Source organism: Anopheles funestus, chromosome 3RL (genome assembly GCF_943734845.2).
Source record: "Anopheles funestus chromosome 3RL, idAnoFuneDA-416_04, whole genome shotgun sequence".
Lineage (NCBI taxonomy): Eukaryota > Metazoa > Arthropoda > Insecta > Diptera > Culicidae > Anopheles > Anopheles funestus.
This window is the reverse complement of record NC_064599.1, coordinates 48,645,615-48,663,411: the sequence shown is the minus strand read 5'-3', so window position 1 is coordinate 48,663,411 and position 17,797 is coordinate 48,645,615. Positions and strand designations below refer to the sequence as shown.

Here is a 17,797-nt window from a genome sequence, read left to right as displayed (position 1 = left end):
CGTTCTTCATTAGGTTTTTGGATATTGATTTTTGCTTCATCTCATTTCATCCGAACATTTGGCAAATGTTCACGTTCCTGCATGCTGCATAGCAGCTGTACAAGTTGTACAACAAAACGGAAAAGAAAAAGTGACAATGATCACGACAATGAGAAAACTTCAAAATTGTGAAAAGTTTTCCCCGTTTCAGGAAATAGAACGCAATGTAATATGTATAATCGTAACTTTTTCACCTACTTTTTCACCTATAATATTTTTATTAATGAGTGCAAGTGTAGGCTGGTGAAAATTGATCTACTTGGACTACACCGACCTCTAGGCCAACCGACTAACTTTTGACGTGCATTATATTATTTTGTACGAAAAAAGCTTTTTTAATAGCAAGAACATTGTTTATTTTTGATACAGATTCACTATTTGAGGCGTGTTTACTTTACCGTATGTACGCAATGCCGTCGGCCCGCTGGTCCTGTGGTCTGTTTCACACGGCTGAACGCATATCAAGTCCCATCCAAACCTAATGCCATCCTGTACTAAGGATTTGACTGGTACACTACGGGTAAAAAAAGTTGAGGAAACCCAGAAATGGCAGGCCCAAGACCTTTTGATTGTAGTTTCACAAAAGAAAGTACCCAATATACTATTTCCTGCCTTGCCATCATCATTAGCTTTAGTATAGGTTTAATATGATGTAATTTTAAACATTCTAAATAAATTACTACATTTTCTAAACAAGTAGATTCTTGTTAAAAACGCTTAAGTACTTGAACCAAAAAACAATTCTTGATGTATACGATATTTATCAACTTTCAGATGCTTTGAAGCCGACAAGAAATGTTCTTTGTCTTTTCATATAAAAAGATTGTTTAACTGAAAACATAAGTTAGAATTTTGATTACTAATAACAATCAATAACATCAAAACCTGTGCTAGCGAATAAGAAATAGGCCCGGTGTGTGAATTCTAACCTGGTATCTGAAAAAAATCCGATAACTCCAAACACTCGCACAGACATGATGCAGTACCGTGCGAACAGTGCACGTAAAATGATTCACCAGCGCTTTTCCGTCACTGGGGAAACATGTTCTACGGCTCGGGTGCTTGAACGGTCAGAACGTGAGTAACTTTACGTGTTTTTTCTTCATTAACAGTGAGCTTTAGCGGAACGGGCGTCTCTCACTCTACACGTTCAGTACATAAAATGCTCTCATAAAAGTTCGCCAGAGCGAATCGCACGTTAAGGACTAACAACGAACAGGACTAAACAATAAATCATACCCCAGAGGAACAAGAACGGTGGCACTCCCCGATGAACTGCAACAGTATTTTCTCTCGTGCGCCTGAAACACAGACTCATGCACTCCATGGTTCTACGGTTCGAATCGTACCTGTTTGGAGAAGGATTAGTGGACTCATCATAAACCATTCCATTCCCGAGCATCCACCGAGAGTGCACAAAAATTGCAGAGGGTTTTTTGGGGATTGAGAATAGAATGAATCATACAGTAACATGCTATGGAATGGTATAAAAAACGGCATGCACCGAAAAGCTTCCCCCAAAGGAGAGCTTTTGCGAACTGTTGGAGAGAATTGCAAAAGTGACTGAACAAAGAGCAACGTAAAAAGAACATTAGTCGCATTCGTTACGAGCCTTTGGCGTAACTGTTAGGATATTCAGGACTATATAGTAATAGGGTAGGGCACGATAGTTGTCATATGTTTATTAGTGTACACACTTAAGACGCCATGGTGTGCAATAGATGTGTCAGTTGCGAACGCTACGGCGTTGTGATTTTAAAATAGCAAGCTCCAGTTGTGCTGTGGAAGACATATTCATCCCTTTTTCTAGTTGGCATTTTGTTAGCACCAGCTTGTGCCGTACCGGCACTTCTGGTGCTTCTTTGCTGTGGCTGGATGATGCTATCGCTGTGCCGCAGACGCCGGTTTGTCTGGACCACGATGAGTCACCGCCGGAAGTGGACGGCGTTGTCGTCGTCATCATCGTCGGCCGGTTGGAAACGTTTTGACAGCTAAGAACATCGGGAGATATTTTCCAGGAGTTTAGTTCATTCCCGTCAGCTCGTGCGCGAAGGTGTGTCACCAATATTCACTACGTGCAATTGTGGATTTTTATGGCTTTCTGCTGTTCGAAAAAATGGGTGCTTAGCAGTGTAGCAACTATACACGTTGTCTGATTTGGTGAAACCTAACCGAGAATCACGGGTACCGTCCGACTGTGTGCGACATCGTTTCTTTTCCACGGAAGCCATGCTGCTGATTTGCCAAGTGATTTTCTACAGTATGCTCGAACAGTGTGGGTGCTATCTGGCCAAGAAAATCACTGTGAATCGATATTCTACCGGTGTGCTAATTTTTATCTAAAAAAAACTGAACATTAGAAGTGGGTGTAGTATTTGTTTAACAGTTCGTAGTCCATTAGACGTTAATATGTGCGAGAAGATACTGTAAAACTAAGCTTATCGAGCAGCTCAAATTTCCTCTTATTGTTAGTCAGTTTATCCCTGCTTTAGTGAGACTTAGGTCAGTTTCCATACGGTGTGTTTGAAACCCCTGGACAAAGTGGCGTACTTTGGGCATCGAGTGCAGTATCGAACCGCACTGCTGTCGTTGTGTTTACTTATAAACACAATCAATAGTGTGCTACTCGATGTGCTGATTCGACTAAATCTGCTTACTACTGGCCTGATACTGACGATCAAAATAAGTACGGATTCCATGGTTACGATGGGTCTGAAAGGAACCAACATATTCATAGGTTAGTTTTATTATTATATACGCATACATGCTAAACACATCACAACATCATCATTAGCTTCAGAATACATCTAAAAATCCGTTGAGAAATATTGTGTAGGTACCTTTCAATACTACATTTCCCGATTTACTCGGATAAGGCGTTCTAAATAAATCTGCTAAACACCACAATCTGCATTGTGCCAAAATAAGTAGACGAATTGATATTCTTATAAAAAATCCCATAGTTTTAGGGATATTTAAGGTTGGGGCGGCCCGGCGGTGTATGTGATAAACGGTGCCCGTGCACACGGCAGGACCGGGTTCAAATCCCATCCGGACCGTTCCCCCGTAGGATGGACTGACTAACCTGCTACGTGGTAAAATAAGTCTAGATACGGCCAGGCCGTTCTAACCGAGAAAAAAAGGAATATTTAAGGATTAAAAATTAAATTCTTCAAAAAAAAACTCTATGTACTGTCAAATTTAAAATTCGCATATCTTGAATCCATATTTCGAGTAATGTGTAAAGCGGGAATATACTTTATAACGTTACTATTGCCTACATCTTCATTCTGCTTAATTGTACCGACATGAGATGACTTTTTTTAAAAAGATTTTCCCATTCCTTTTTTCCAATTGTAATCAGAAGCTGGATCATATCACGTGCATAGTAAACCATGTAGCCCAGAATATAGAGCAACTACTTTCTGTCCTCGCCGTCGACTCGAAGTTCTTTCTGCCGAATATGTACTGTTGCACATCGTTTTTGTATTATAGCTCCTTTGTGTTTCCGACTACATGTGAAGCGATGGAGCTTTTATTTGTTCGGTTCTTTTCAATTTCGTTCCGAAAGATCCTTGAAAATGAACAAAGAATATAGTATGAAATTGTGCACGTTTCATTGCACAAAGGACAATTCAGTACGGTAGCATGATAGCATGGATGAATACCTCTGGATGAAAATAGCTCGGAAGGATAGTTTTACGAAAATTTCAATGAATTCAAAATATTTCTGAGATGCAATAAAAAAAACCTTCTATGCAATCGATAGAATTTTGCTAGTTTTTAATTGAATTGTAAAACGATATTAATATCATTTGAAAATAATCGATACAATTATAATCACTTAAACACGCACGATGGAAAGCGTGGACTATTTTCGACGATAAAACGTTGAACGACATTGAAAATTAAGACTATTTTCTTATTAGAGTGGCAATATATTTAGTATGGTTGTATTGTAAAGTAGTGACTATTTTATTGATTCGCCATGAATCATATTTTTGATAGCGTGCTCCATGGTCTAGTGCATTGGCATTCGATATGATATTCCGAATGCCGAGGATCAAGATTCATCTGGACTGATACGCTGTGTGAAGAATCGAGTTTCCTGCTACGTATTAAACAATATTTAATAGATCATCCTCTTATGATGTATGCCTAGCACATAAACAAAAAATCAACAAAAATTAATTCTAATCAAAAAGAAAAAAAATTCTCTCTTCTTGGCTTAACGATCTGTAAAGGTCATGCCGGTCATTTCTGGCTTTCTAGACTTGTTTTTACCATGCAGCCGGATAGTCAGTCCTTGCTACCGGTGTGGAACCGATTCCATATATCACATACAGCACCGGGTCCTGGAAAACTGGATCAGTTTTCCAGAAATACAGCTTTTTTTCTTAATATGATCTTGCAAACAACATCAATGGAACTTCTTTTCGAATACCTACATATTTAATAAGTTGATTAATGTTTTTCTATCTTTTCCTCTCGTTTCAGGTAAGGCGCAGCTCGTTAGTATTTGAATGTTGTCAGGTGATATTTTGATCCGTCAACCTTTGAGTGTGGCCTTGCTGCCGCCACCCTCATTAATAGAGTTTTGTAAAATTATGGCGGCAATTGCAACGCTAGCCAATCAGCAAAATATCGACGATGATGACATTTTCCTAGGTAAATTGGAATTGTGGTAACATAGAGCTTTGCGTTTGTCGCTGTGAAATGTAACGTTGTCGTCGAAAGCACTGCTGTAAATGCTTCGTTTTTGATTTTCGCATACATGCTTTTGCTGTACTCTTCCTGAATACCTCACGGAAACCAACTAAAACAAAAAATGCTATTGTTTTACCAATTCAATGCTTTGGTGTTTGTTCGTTGTTTGATGATTGATAATGGTGCTGTGATCAATAAGTGTGTTGTGTATTTACAATATAAAGAAAATTATATTTTTTTTCTATTACATACTACTGCTAGAGGTATTGTTCACAGTATGGTAACTGTAATTAATCAGAGACATAATATCTGTTGAAACATTAATCGATTTTGAGAGTTTGCAAATAAAATCGATTTGTTCGACTACCTTTGCTTTTCCAGCCACATGAAAAGTCGGTCACATGAACGACTATCAGTATTTAGAAACAACCTTTGGATTTTATCTAAACTTCTAGATCAAGCACGTCCACTTCCATACCGTCTAGCAGAGAATGAGGGATATTAGGCGAAAGTCCATTTTGCCATTTGCCGCGCTAGTGCGCTTTTCTCGCACTAACACTTAACCCAAAACTGGGTGCGCTCTACCATTTTGGTTGGGCTAAGAACGACTGCCGAAAGTGTTTACATGGCCATGAACACATCTGTACAACCCAACAGGATGTGGTTTACCCATCCTCACTGGTCTGCAGCCACTCCCGCATGAATGTTCGACAAGCGTTTCTGGCATGCTGGTGGATTATTAGATTAGAGCAGAATTAGTTTTATGGTGTTTATTTTTGGCTCGTGAAAGTGTGCTTTTATTGCATTTTAATTTATTTATTCCCTCAACCAAGTGAATGTCCTAAAGAAGGACTAGCTGGGTCGTAAAGTAAATCGTGCAAGATGGTACAGTTGGCCACCCGTTCGCTTGACCGCAAAATGAATCGCACGGCTGTGACCTCATTGCTGGTTATGACTGATGAGGTTAGTGACTGTGTAGTGGTCACCGCACACAGCGGTTGATACTGAAATCGAGGTTTGTTAGTACTCTGCAAACAATAGAATATGTTAGCAAAACATATGTCTCACAGTTGCATATACTGTGGAAAGGTAGAAAAGAACTTCCATGTTGTTTATATTATATTTCAATTAAAAGTTTAGTTTTGTGATAGTTTTTTTTAATATTTCAAAATATAAAAATATAAATGTTTCAAATATTTTTATGGTAAGTAAGCACAAGATTTCCATATGTTTAGTTTATTCGCCCTTTAAAGAATGGAATTCAATTGGATGCGTTGCCTCAAGGTTTCTAACCCTAACAATTAACAATTTCGAATCCAAATAAGACCATTGCAGTGTCGTTAATGATAATTTTAGTTTTATGGACTTTTATTTATTAATGTAGCTGTATCGAATGATAAGTGGTCATTATTTCATACAATCTTTAATCTGCTAATTATATTCCTCAAGAAATACATTAGTGGCGGATGAATGTCACATCATTATTCACATTCAAAAGCAACCTACTATGGATGGGCCACCATTAAGAGTGAAACGAGTCTTAAGTATAGCAAATGAAGGCACTATCGTCTGATAGTTATTCCCACACCAGTACCCAAACGCGTACAGCGATGATGTACGCTTCCGAAGCAGTAGTTAGTCGCCTAGGTGACTCGCACATTAATTTCAGCTCCAAAGGATGTGCTCCCGGTTTGTGCTTATCGTAGCGGTGTGGAAGATGCAGCTTCACTGAACTTTTGTCATTACCGGTTCGAAATTAGTGTCGCAAGGCAGCACCGCACAGCGCTTGAACTTTAACAGATTTCATCGTGAAATTGGACGCGGCCATTGTAGGAAGGGCAACATGAAAAAAAATACAATCAATAAGAGAAGAAATACCGTATTTTAACAAAAACACCACAAAATGGCACAACTGGTAGATGGCAGCTGATCCATAAAATAATACCTTTTCTCGCACCAGAAAGCGATTTCTAAAGCTTCGCACCCCACCACGCTTATGTTCTTTCGCAGGAATCGTTACAACTTAAAATTCATACCGTTTTGCAAATCCTGTGCCCCGGTGTACCGTGGCTTTTTTCCAATTGAGCAAACATTTTCCCCTTTCCAAGAACGTGGTGTTCGCCATTTCGTTCCCGTTTATTCCTTTTAGCATTCAGGGTTGGAAAGGAAAGCAAAAGGAAAAAAGAAAAAAAAAAACACTGACATCCTGAGCAGAATTGGATCGCTATCGTCAAAGTCTTTCGAAGTCAACCATTGGTAGTCGGTCAGACAACCACACACCGGTGGTGGAGCAAAAGACGGCTTGACTGGCACACTTTTATGATTCAGATTTCATTACACGTGCGTCACTTTTATGACGCCTGACGCCTGTTGTCGGCCTACGAGAAGTTTGCTGGCAAGGTATTTTTCCGGCATTCACGTTTCAGGTGAACGTCGGGGCGGTTTATACTTGCCGGTAAATGTTAAGCTGAACGCTCGGAGTAAAAGCAGAAATGATCAAGGCATGCACCGTGACCCACGAATTCTTATGGGCAACCATCTGTACCGTGTAGCCGTGCCGCTCGTTGTGTAGGACAAAACGGCTCCCTTTGGTTTCTGTTCTGGCGACCTTTGGAGAAAAGAAAGAATAAGGTCCTTTACGTGGTGTGTTCACATACCCGTTGCCACCGCTAGTATCTGTGCGTTCGTGATAAAGAAAGAGAGAGAGAGAAAGGAAGAGCGAGAGCGAGAGAGTGGTTTGAAAATTGATCCGTTTTTCTACGCTCGTTTAGCTTTATCGGAGCGGTAGAAAAGAATACAAACCGACGGGAAAATCGATCAACAAGCAGTTGTTTGGAAATGTTTATAGCGAGATAGAATTAAGAAACACGGTGCACGCTTTCATTTCAGTGTTTACGTCATTTACAAGCATTTGAGAGAAATTGAACGTTACAAATTAAGGATGTAATATCGATTGGTTTGTCTATTGAATGAGTGTAATGCATTCATTGTTCGACAAAACATTAGGACAAATAATAGTACGTTTTATATATTTTTTGTTTTGTTTCGACAAACCCACTCGTTTTGTTATGATAAAAAAACCGTTAACAAAGTGTGGACATAAAAACAAATTTGCATTGCATTGTACATAAACTTCTGCCCAATGATAAATCGTTTATTCTATCAAAAAGAGAGCAGGTTTGACTAAATTAAGTATAGCATAGACCTTCAAACTTTACTTTTGTTTTCAAATGTTGTCTATATTACAAAATGCAGCATTTGAATACTTTGCTGACCCTTTACTGTTTTTAACCAACAACCGTAATTTTCCGCAAAATGTTTAAATAGCAGCTAAATATAAAATTAATTCTTGTTACATTAATCTGCAATTTATACATGCAAATATGGTTTATCTACATGGCACTAATTTATATTAATTGTCACCAAGTTCAAAGATCAAATTTGTACATTTTAATGGCGGAATTTGAATGTTTGTACAATAGCAAAGGATTTAGAAATTGGGGTTTTAAAAGAGTTTATGAGGAATTATGTTCTCAATAAGTATAAGATACAGTCAATTTGTATTCCAAATGTTTAAATTAGTTATTTACTTTCCGCGTGAAATACGACATTTTCATTTCAAGGTATAAACCAGTAGTACGATAAGGTTTTTTTTTTAATTTGTGAGAATAAACTCAATATAACTTATAGGTGCATACACTTGCTGTTTAACCGCTGGAGTTAAAATTAAAATAGCCAATTAGTAAACAAAATTCGTGATGTATTGCCAAACGTGGGATTCAACAAATCGAAAAAATCATGTTACGTTTGCTGTGTTTTTTGTTATGTTTATGCTACGTTATGTTGCACATTACGTTATGTCTCCCATTAATAAATAAACTACACCAATGTCTATGCTTGGTATAACTTTTCATGGTTTTATGTGCAATGTGTAAGTTTTGTAAAATGTTTAGATAAATATACTTACAGTTTCGCGTAGCAGGTGTTCTGTGTAAATAATTATAATTCCGTTATGTAGTAAATAGAGGACTATTACTGTTGTGCGTTATGTATAAGATTCCACACATATAATTCATATAAGTATCGCCATGTTTTTAAGTATACCATGAAAATAGGTATTTTCACAGTACTTTCAAATCCATTTTTTTATATAATTTCCATCGTTGTTCTATCTTTTTTGTGCAATACTACATTTAAAGTAACTTTTTACTAACATGTTTCGATGTTATTGTTTAATTCTTTTCTACAGAAAATGGTCTTTTGAGCTACGAAAATCCCAACTATCATATGGATCCCCAGCGATTGGAACGCAATTCACATCTGTACGAGGAGATCATTTCAGAATTGCAACAGCAAGGAACACTTCGACCGATCGCTGGCGTACAAAATGGTTCACAAATGATTAGTAACAATCGCAAAGGCTACGGAGTGCTCGACCTCGGCACGATGGGTGTAGATCGGAAGAGTGGTCCAGACGAAAGGTAGCTGCGGAGTGGTTTTAGCAAACCTTTTTTTATAATTATTATATTGTTGCCCATCTTCATTGTTCTCCAGTTCCCCAAAGGAGAAGAAAACGTTGCTTAGTGATACGTCTCCAAACGAGTCGAAAACACAGAAAGATCAAGAACCGGAGCATGGTGAAAAAACGCAAGAGATTCAACACATTCCTGGGACATTGAATTCAGACGACCTGTACGCGTTACCAAATAAACGAAAACAGTCGGAAGTGGGGGAAGTGCCACCGGAAGAGGATGACGCAGATGATGAAGAGCTCGATAGGGACGGGTTGGATGGCGACGAGAAAGGAAAGCGAGAGGACATCGAAGCCATTGAGGATAAGGACAAAACGAAAGATTTACCACCGGGTTGGGAGAAGCACGAAGGTAAGTAATGGTAGCGCAAAATCCCCGAATGGTTTAGGTAACAAGTGTTGAATTCGTCTCTTCTGCTTGATAAAACATAGATAACGGAGGTGCATACTACTGGCATATTAAGTCGGGTACCATCCAGCGTGAACCACCACTGTGGCCAAGGGACGCGAGCAGTCGAGAGTTGAAAACGCCTAGCATTCCCATACCGCGAAGTATACAGAATTCCTCCTTCACTCAAGCCTTGAACAACCTGTACGGCAATCCCAAGGATGGTACTGTTAGCGCCAGTGGCAACAGTAAATCCGCCCTGTACGACAGTATGACGTCGTCCGTCACCAGAAGTAGCACCAGCTCGGCGTTGGATCAAGAAGACGAACGGCGCCGCCGGGAGGATGTTGCGTTAAAGTAAGTGTGCTGATTCGATGTTCGATGCAAGTTCTGTTAAATTATACATGATGTTTCGCTTATTTTCTCATAGACGACGAAGTTTCCCCTTGAAATCGGATACGGATCGACCAATTCGTTTTGCGGTGCGTTCGCTCGGTTGGGTAGAGATTGCGGAAGAAGATTTAACACCGGAGCGATCGTCGAAAGCCGTTAACAAATGCATCGTTGATCTGTCACTCGGGCGCAATGATATGCTGGATGTGGTTGGCCGTTGGGGCGATGTAAGCCATTTTGATTCTTTTCGTAACCACTACTATGCCTAAAGAGTTTGTGTCTTTCTTTTCGTTAAAGGGCAAAGATTTGTTCATGGACCTGGACGAAGGAGCTCTAAAGTTGATAGATCCGGAAAATTTGACAATATTAAACTCACAGCCAATACACACGATACGCGTATGGGGCGTAGGACGTGATAATGGCCGGTAAGTGTTATTCGACCAATGTGCTTTAGCACAGAACATTTTGTTTAGCTTACAGCAAAACGTTACCCATCACCGATAGCATCGGAAATGGCCAACAACACAATCGCCACATCCATAATAATCATGTTCTACCAAAATCAAGCTTTCGTTTTATATGTTTTCACTCATCTTTGTAGTGTTCTGCATATCTGTTACTTGTTCTTTCTTTTACACACAGTAGGTGTTTACTAAAACTTTTTTTTTCTATTACTTGCCTCACAAGATGTTTTCCCTGACGTTCTTTTTCATCTTTGTATCTTCCAATCTCTGTCTCTCGTTATCGATTTTCTCGTTTTTTTCTACATATGTTTTTTTTATCTTTTTCTGTTCTGTTTTCTACGTACTGGCATTTTATTGATGGCGACGATGATACTGATGATGGTGTTAACGATGCACGACACACTTATACGCTAAACACAAACATGACAAACTCGCGCATATGAACGATGCGGACGTTTTGTCCGGTTTGCAGTGAAAGGTAAATTAATGGAGCCCACCCTAAGTTCGTTACGTTTCGCTACCACATCAACCCCTGAAAGTCCTTGCTATACGCAGAAGTGAGCTTTCCCGATGAGCGAGACACAGTTTAGGATTGGAAAAAAAAAATCGATAACGTTAAAGCAATAAGTATTTCATCGGCATCTAGGTCAGATTGTATTGGTGTGTTTTGTGTTTTTACTTTCGTTCCAGGGACTTCGCGTATGTGGCTCGGGATCGTCTCACCAGAATACACATGTGTCACGTGTTTCGCTGTGAAACGGCAGCCAGAACGATTGCAAATACGCTCAGGTTAGTTAGGCAAAGTGATGTGGCTGAGATACTGTAGCTATGATTAATTTCCTGCAGAGGGTGCTCAACGCACAAGAAAGATACTAACATTGCATGCTTTGTAGGAGTCTTGTACGATTCTCGAAAAAAAAATTATATATATCGTGAAACATTGTTTGCACAAGTACAAGAAGTTAGTAATGAGCAATTATTGCAGGTTGTTTGACGTCATAGGATAATGGGCATACTAACCATTTACCAACGATTTTGGTTGTTACATTTCAACTCATTTACTATTTTCAGAGACATTTGTAAACGGATAATGATCGAACGTTCCCTCCAGCTAGACGCAAATGGATCCAACATGAACAGCACACGGTGTGCGATACGTCCCACTGATCTACCGACTGAGAACAGACGCTGGATACGACATCGTAGGTGAAACATCAATAACTAGTTCGACATGTTAATGTCATTACTATTCCTCTTCCTGCTCTAGCACAATCATTCCCAACCCCAATGGAAGAACCGAAGAAAGTATTACGGGCACAGTACGTTGGATGTGCGGAAGTAAACCAACCGACCGGTATGGAGGTATTGAACGATGCTATTGATAAATTAACTTCCTGCACGCCATCCGAAAACTGGGACTATGTGAACGTTGCTGTTGCGCCCAGTATGATCAGCGTTAATTCGTCGGTTTGTATTGAAACTCACACATTTCAGGTGCATTTCCTTACGAATTACATATGAATCTATTTACTATTAACTGCATACATCAGGATCCTGACGGACGCTTGCTATGCGAATGCCGTGTGCGCTACTTAAGTTTTTTGGGTATTGGTAAGAACGTCCAGCAGTGCGCATTTATCATGCATACCGCTCAGGATAAATTTGTGGCCCATGTATTCTACTGCGAGCCTACAAGCGGACCATTGTGCAAGACGATAGAAGCAGCTTGCAAGGTAAGCGTGTGGCGTGTGTAATTCACTGGTTTATGTGATTCGAGTTTTGGATAATGAATTCATTGTTTGTTTGTCTCTTCGATAGCTACGATACCAAAAATGTTTGGATGCTCATCCAGAAGGCAGCGGTCGCTACTCAGCCGATTCGCAAACGCCTGGAAAGGGAATTGGTGCGACTTTAAAAAACTTGATGAGCTCGTTCTCGCTTAAAAAGGATAAGGTCAGCTCCTGAGAACGAGCCAGATCTCTGCAGGTATGATTGTGTTACAGCTTCATTTAATTACCTTCACTGATTCAGAATGTAACATCCTTTCGGTTTGATACGGACGTGTTGTAGGAAATCTGGCCACTTCCTCCAGAGAGGGAAGTCATTCCGCATCGGCATCTACAGTCGCCACTGATCAGCAAGAAAATATTTGAGCATCCCAACAGTCCGTAGCATACGATGCTGCCAGTAAGCTGGCAAAAGATTAATCTTGCTAAATACAACAGCAACCAACATCGGAAGACTACTTACGGCAAGGGTTCGAGTGTGGTGGATGGACGCTTGAGCGCAGTAGTGATGGATGACAACCTACCGATACCGGCAACTATAAACCATGATGCCAACCAAGAAGCTGTTATCGATATGGTGGAGGATGGTAGTATTAAGACGCTTGATTCCGTCATGGAAGAATCATTTGGAAACTGGTCGGATGGTCAGTAGATACACGGTAGTCGATGAAAAGCCCTCAACCACAATTTTAAAGCTACAGCAGCTGTGAAAAATAGAAAGCAACGCAAATAATGCAAGACGAATGATAACGCATTAACCATACTATATCAAACATGCAATCGCTTCAATGCGTGCTTGCGAGTAACGTTCGATATTGCTACCTTTAGCCTCGGCGCTGTGTTGATGGAATTAGGGAGAAACGTTTGGTACATCACCTTAGTGCACTGTGAGCGTAGATCGCCCTGTAGATCATAAGCGAAGAACATTGAGCATCCATCATCGGACACGTTTTGTAAAACTGTGTTTATCATAGATCTCTGTTGTGCGTGCAAAAATTGGCTGCTGTGCGGTCGATGCGTGAAACAAAAATATGCTTTTCATTTAGTCACATGATCATAGCCGGTTCACGATTGTTAGCAATAATGATCGATTTTACGACAAAGCTGTGTGTGTGGATGTAGCTATGAAAGGTGAATGTATCACAGGATCAATTGTGAGAGTATTTAGGTATCAAACTGATACAAAGTAGATTGCAATGCTTGGCTTCACAAGTGCTGCAAGCTTCAACATGCGTTAGGAATGATTGTTCGTTGGTAATTAAGCGGCAGTGACGTTTCTAGACAAGCGCGCATACGTTTGAACAGTGATTTTTGTTTGGTTTTATCTAATAGTCATTAATATTTTTGCATTTTTCTCCCATATCATTCCTCAAAATATTCTTTAAGAAAAATATAGTTTTGAAATCAAATTCAGATTTGTTTTTACTGTGTTACCTTAGTCGAATATTCCTTCGTTGAGCTAGATATTGTAAAAATGTCTCTGTTAATGGAGTGCTTTTTTTCGATCGATTTTGAATTCCATGTGATTCGTTACTTTTTATGTTTTAGACATTGTCTTTTTTTTCAAAAACGCAACTCACTAGAATAAAGCAAATCGTTAGTAAATCGAAACTGCCGTTCAATTTAAATATATTTCCACGCTCGGTGTATATACATTTATACTCTTATATATTTTTGTAAAGGAACAATAGAAAGATAAAAAAAAACAGGGCAAGTAACAGTAAATACAGTCGAAGAACAGAAGGAAGAACAGAGGAAAGAGCATATTATTTAACATTGAATTAAAAACCCTGTAGGACAAATGTTAAACAACTATATAAAATGCTAAGTGCACCAGGAGAATCAGTTTTACAACATGATGAAAAAAAAACGCTTGTGTAACGCCTTTTGCCTTGCGTGTACGTAAACCATGATCCGTTGATTTTCCGAAAGAAACGTGATAACTACCGCCTCTTTGGTAACGATAGTAGCGGTGCTTACAATGCAGATAAGAAAGTGACGATACTATAGACGTATATGTATTATTTTTGCTATGTAACAGATTGCGTTTGCTTTAGGAACTATTCTAAATAATGCATAAGACAAGGAAGGAAGAATACCGAACGATAGGGATGTTGGAAGTGAAATAAAATCAGAAAACAGATAAATGATTGGAAATTCTATAAAAGTTTTATAGAGCGAAACAGAAAGAGAGAGAGAGATAGAGAGAGAGAGGGGGAAAGGAGATAAACAAAAAGGAAAACATGCAGAAACCTGTTGAAATGAAAAAAAGTGCAGTAAAAACCAAACAACCAAAGGCTCGCGAAGTAGATATAGCGAAAAAAAAGTTATTTGTAAAAAAAAACCAGAACCCTCCCTGGATTATTTACTTCCATCCCTATGTCTCCTGCAGAACTTTGCAGCGGAACACATATTCGTCCTTTCAGTAACGTCCCTAAAATGTTGTCGGTTGTCTATTGGTATGCTTTGGTTCGCCTTTGTAAGCGTGCAAACTCTACCATACTTAACAAATTGCCCTTCAATAGTATAGTCCATTTTTTGTCAGTCCTCTTTATGCTCTCAAACGCAAGTTATTAATTTTATTACGATTGATACAAGTGATCGTATACTTTTTCCTAATCTTGGCTTAACAATCTATTTTAAAACGTTGCTACGGGATGACCGGTCCTAATGGGAATTTGGTACTGTCGTGTGAATAACTGGCGCCTTTACCATTACCTCACCGATCAGTCCCGGTGATCATTTTATTATGGTCTAATTTATTCCTCCAATTTAAAAGTTTATTTTTTCATTTAGTACGTATTACAATGCCGATTTGACGATTTATTTTTGTTTTCGGTTAAGTTCGTTAAACCATTGCTTGGATTACGGATTGAGAGTGCACCCTATGCTCCTTCCAATTGTACTACATTGCATGGACCAATTGTGCTATATTCGATATACAGCGGAATCACATAAACTGTACACCGGAAACACGAATCAGGAATTTAAATGGAACAGAGTACGGCACACGGTTTGCCACCAAGACAAACAAAACAAACAGAAGAAAAGCTTTTCTTAGCTATATTTCTTGCTATATTTTTGTTGATGCTTACAAGTAGCAGCTAGTCGGAGGAGTACCGATACCAAAAATCATCTAAAAGCGAATAAGTAAACAGAGGAAAGCGGAACGCAGTATCACATCGAGCTATTTTATGCTACCAAAGAGATATAACAAAACAGAAAAAAGACAAATGTTACAAACATGATGCATAACACATAATCGATACTATAGGTAAAAATGGCTTGATGAAGCTTGCAAGAAACAATCGTGTATTACAATACAACAAGGAGAGTAATGAAAAAAAAACAAACAAACAAAAGAAGCTAATATCATGTATCTTTGCAGATGTTTTGTATGACTAGCTATACCGAATTGTAGCAGAGGAATAATTTAGTTAAAGACAGTTGATCCACCGGTTTGTCACACATGAACAATTTCCGTTTACGTATGATTTAAATAAATGGCTTGAACAAAATTTCACAGTATACTACAGTGTATTTATCAATTGACTATAAATTTGGTTGTATCATTCTGGTAACATATGCAAAAATTAATATGGATTAATATGGTCCCGATGGATTTTGTTCAATTAGACAACATCAACCGACAGCGGTTTCATATGAACTCGTAGTCAAGAAAGTTTTACTAATGTGTTTTTTTTATTAATTTGCATCGTTTTTCATTATTTTTGGTTCCGAACAAAATTCTTAACTACACTAAAACTAAGTTTATTAGCTGTTGTACATACGTGATGCGGTGAAAGCATAACACTTTCCCAAACCTAATTGCCATTCCAATTGCTAGCCTAGCCTACGATGCGTCAATGAAGAAACGCAAACCTCGATTCTAAACAATACAGAATACAAAATAGTTCTACGGAAAAAAACATAATTTAGGAGCGAATGTTTGACATTGTTTCTATCCTTAAAAAAAAACAAAATTAAGCTCTCTTCACTACATAAACCCAGTTAATGATTCCATAAATCGTCCGCGATTGTACAAGATCAACTTCTTCATTCAGTCAGCAATAAACTATACGAAGTGAATCGATTCCACCAGTCTTGGCCACCAGTTCAACAACACACGTTAAAGTTAAATACGATACTAGCAAACAAACAATTCGCTATCAAATGGATGCTTAGAACGACCAGGGGTAGAATAGCTTCTATCTGTCCCAAAATAACGCCTACAACATAAAGGCTTTATGCTTTGCATTTCTACCAACACACGCGATGAACAAAAGACACAGAAATAATTATGTACAAGACAGCTAAGCGGAGCATCGTTGCAATGAATAATATGCAGTTAAGCTATAAAACCAACAAAACCACGTAAAAATGCTAACAATGGAACAAAATATCAATATACAACTGCTACAAAAACTTACAAATCACGTCGCAGAAGCAACACTGAATAACAAAACAAAAAAACACCACTTGCTACCAGTCTTTTTTGCACATTGATTCACCAAACAAAGATTCAAGAAAATGTAACGGAACCACACCATGTAATCTATAGCACGTGTACAACATGACCTGCATGTGTAGTGAGTATGGGATAATTTATGAAAAAATCCGATCCTTTGCCATAGCATAATACACCTATGTATGGAAAAATCGAAGATCGATGCAGATTATTAACAATGTATGGCCACAATAATCACACCAAAAAAATAACTCAAATAGAAATGAACAACAAACACTGGAATGCACATGTTTTGCAGGTACGGAACAATGTTATTCCTTTAGTTATCAGTTCTTTTCATTCACTTTATTTGTTTGCTAGTAGTTGAAAATGGAACTGCTTTTAATTTCCTTTGCCCTTAACACGGATCGGTATGAAGGGTAAAGAACGAATGCAGTTTTGCTACTGTGTATGTAATTAGAGCATTACTGAGCAATGAAGCATAACACGCAAAACTGAACCACACAAACACACACACCGGTGTTATGATACAGTTTGCTATTCAACCGATAGGTAAGATCTTGAACTTGACCATTCTTGCTGGTTGGTCGGAGTTCTCAAATAGCCCAACGCATAATCGTAGCGAAAAGAGTTGGACCAAAGTATTTTCAAATGAGATTACTGTTTTTATTTTAAAATTTTAGTTCAGTGTAATTTACTTAAATGAATAGCACATGTCCTAGGTTGGCCATAATAGACAGCACAAGAATGTCAACATTTACATGCTTGAAAAAGGGAATCTATAACATACATCGGAATCCATGTAATTCAATACTTTTCGCGCTAGATGAGCAGCTAGCTTAAAAAAATGGGAAAGTGATTAATATTCTATGCAAATGGCGAAAGCGCCAAAGATCGTTGCATTGCGCAAAACAGCAAAAAGGAAAATGAAATGCTTTGAACGGGCGACAAACAATGACTGCATCGCTTTTGATTATAATGTAAAATTGTATAAAAAAAAACATATACACATATAAATAT

At 38.5% G+C, this 17,797-nt stretch overlaps 1 protein-coding gene across 6 annotated transcripts in view; it reads left to right on the top strand.

Annotated features, from left to right (window-relative positions):
- LOC125769966 (protein Fe65 homolog) overlaps positions 1 to 15,837 on the top strand; it is a 34,240-nt gene extending 18,403 nt beyond the window's left edge. For 4 of the 6 annotated variants that reach the window (XM_049439062.1, XM_049439064.1, XM_049439061.1 and 1 more), the window contains 11 exons: positions 8,996 to 9,227; positions 9,301 to 9,629; positions 9,710 to 10,022; positions 10,096 to 10,285; positions 10,356 to 10,483; positions 11,213 to 11,311; positions 11,594 to 11,724; positions 11,790 to 11,989; positions 12,073 to 12,255; positions 12,341 to 12,508; positions 12,593 to 15,837. In XM_049439062.1, coding sequence (XP_049295019.1) covers positions 8,996 to 9,227; positions 9,301 to 9,629; positions 9,710 to 10,022; positions 10,096 to 10,285; positions 10,356 to 10,483; positions 11,213 to 11,311; positions 11,594 to 11,724; positions 11,790 to 11,989; positions 12,073 to 12,255; positions 12,341 to 12,487 — 1,952 coding nt within the window. In that variant the 3' untranslated portion in view covers positions 12,488 to 12,508; positions 12,593 to 15,837. Of the gene's footprint in view, positions 1 to 2,651; positions 2,777 to 4,536; positions 4,708 to 8,995; positions 9,228 to 9,300; positions 9,630 to 9,709; positions 10,023 to 10,095; positions 10,286 to 10,355; positions 10,484 to 11,212; positions 11,312 to 11,593; positions 11,725 to 11,789; positions 11,990 to 12,072; positions 12,256 to 12,340; positions 12,509 to 12,592 lie in introns of those variants that run through there. The other 2 variants (XM_049439059.1, XM_049439058.1) reach the window with 2 other exon arrangements.
- The last annotated feature ends 1,960 nt before the right edge of the window (positions 15,838 to 17,797 follow it).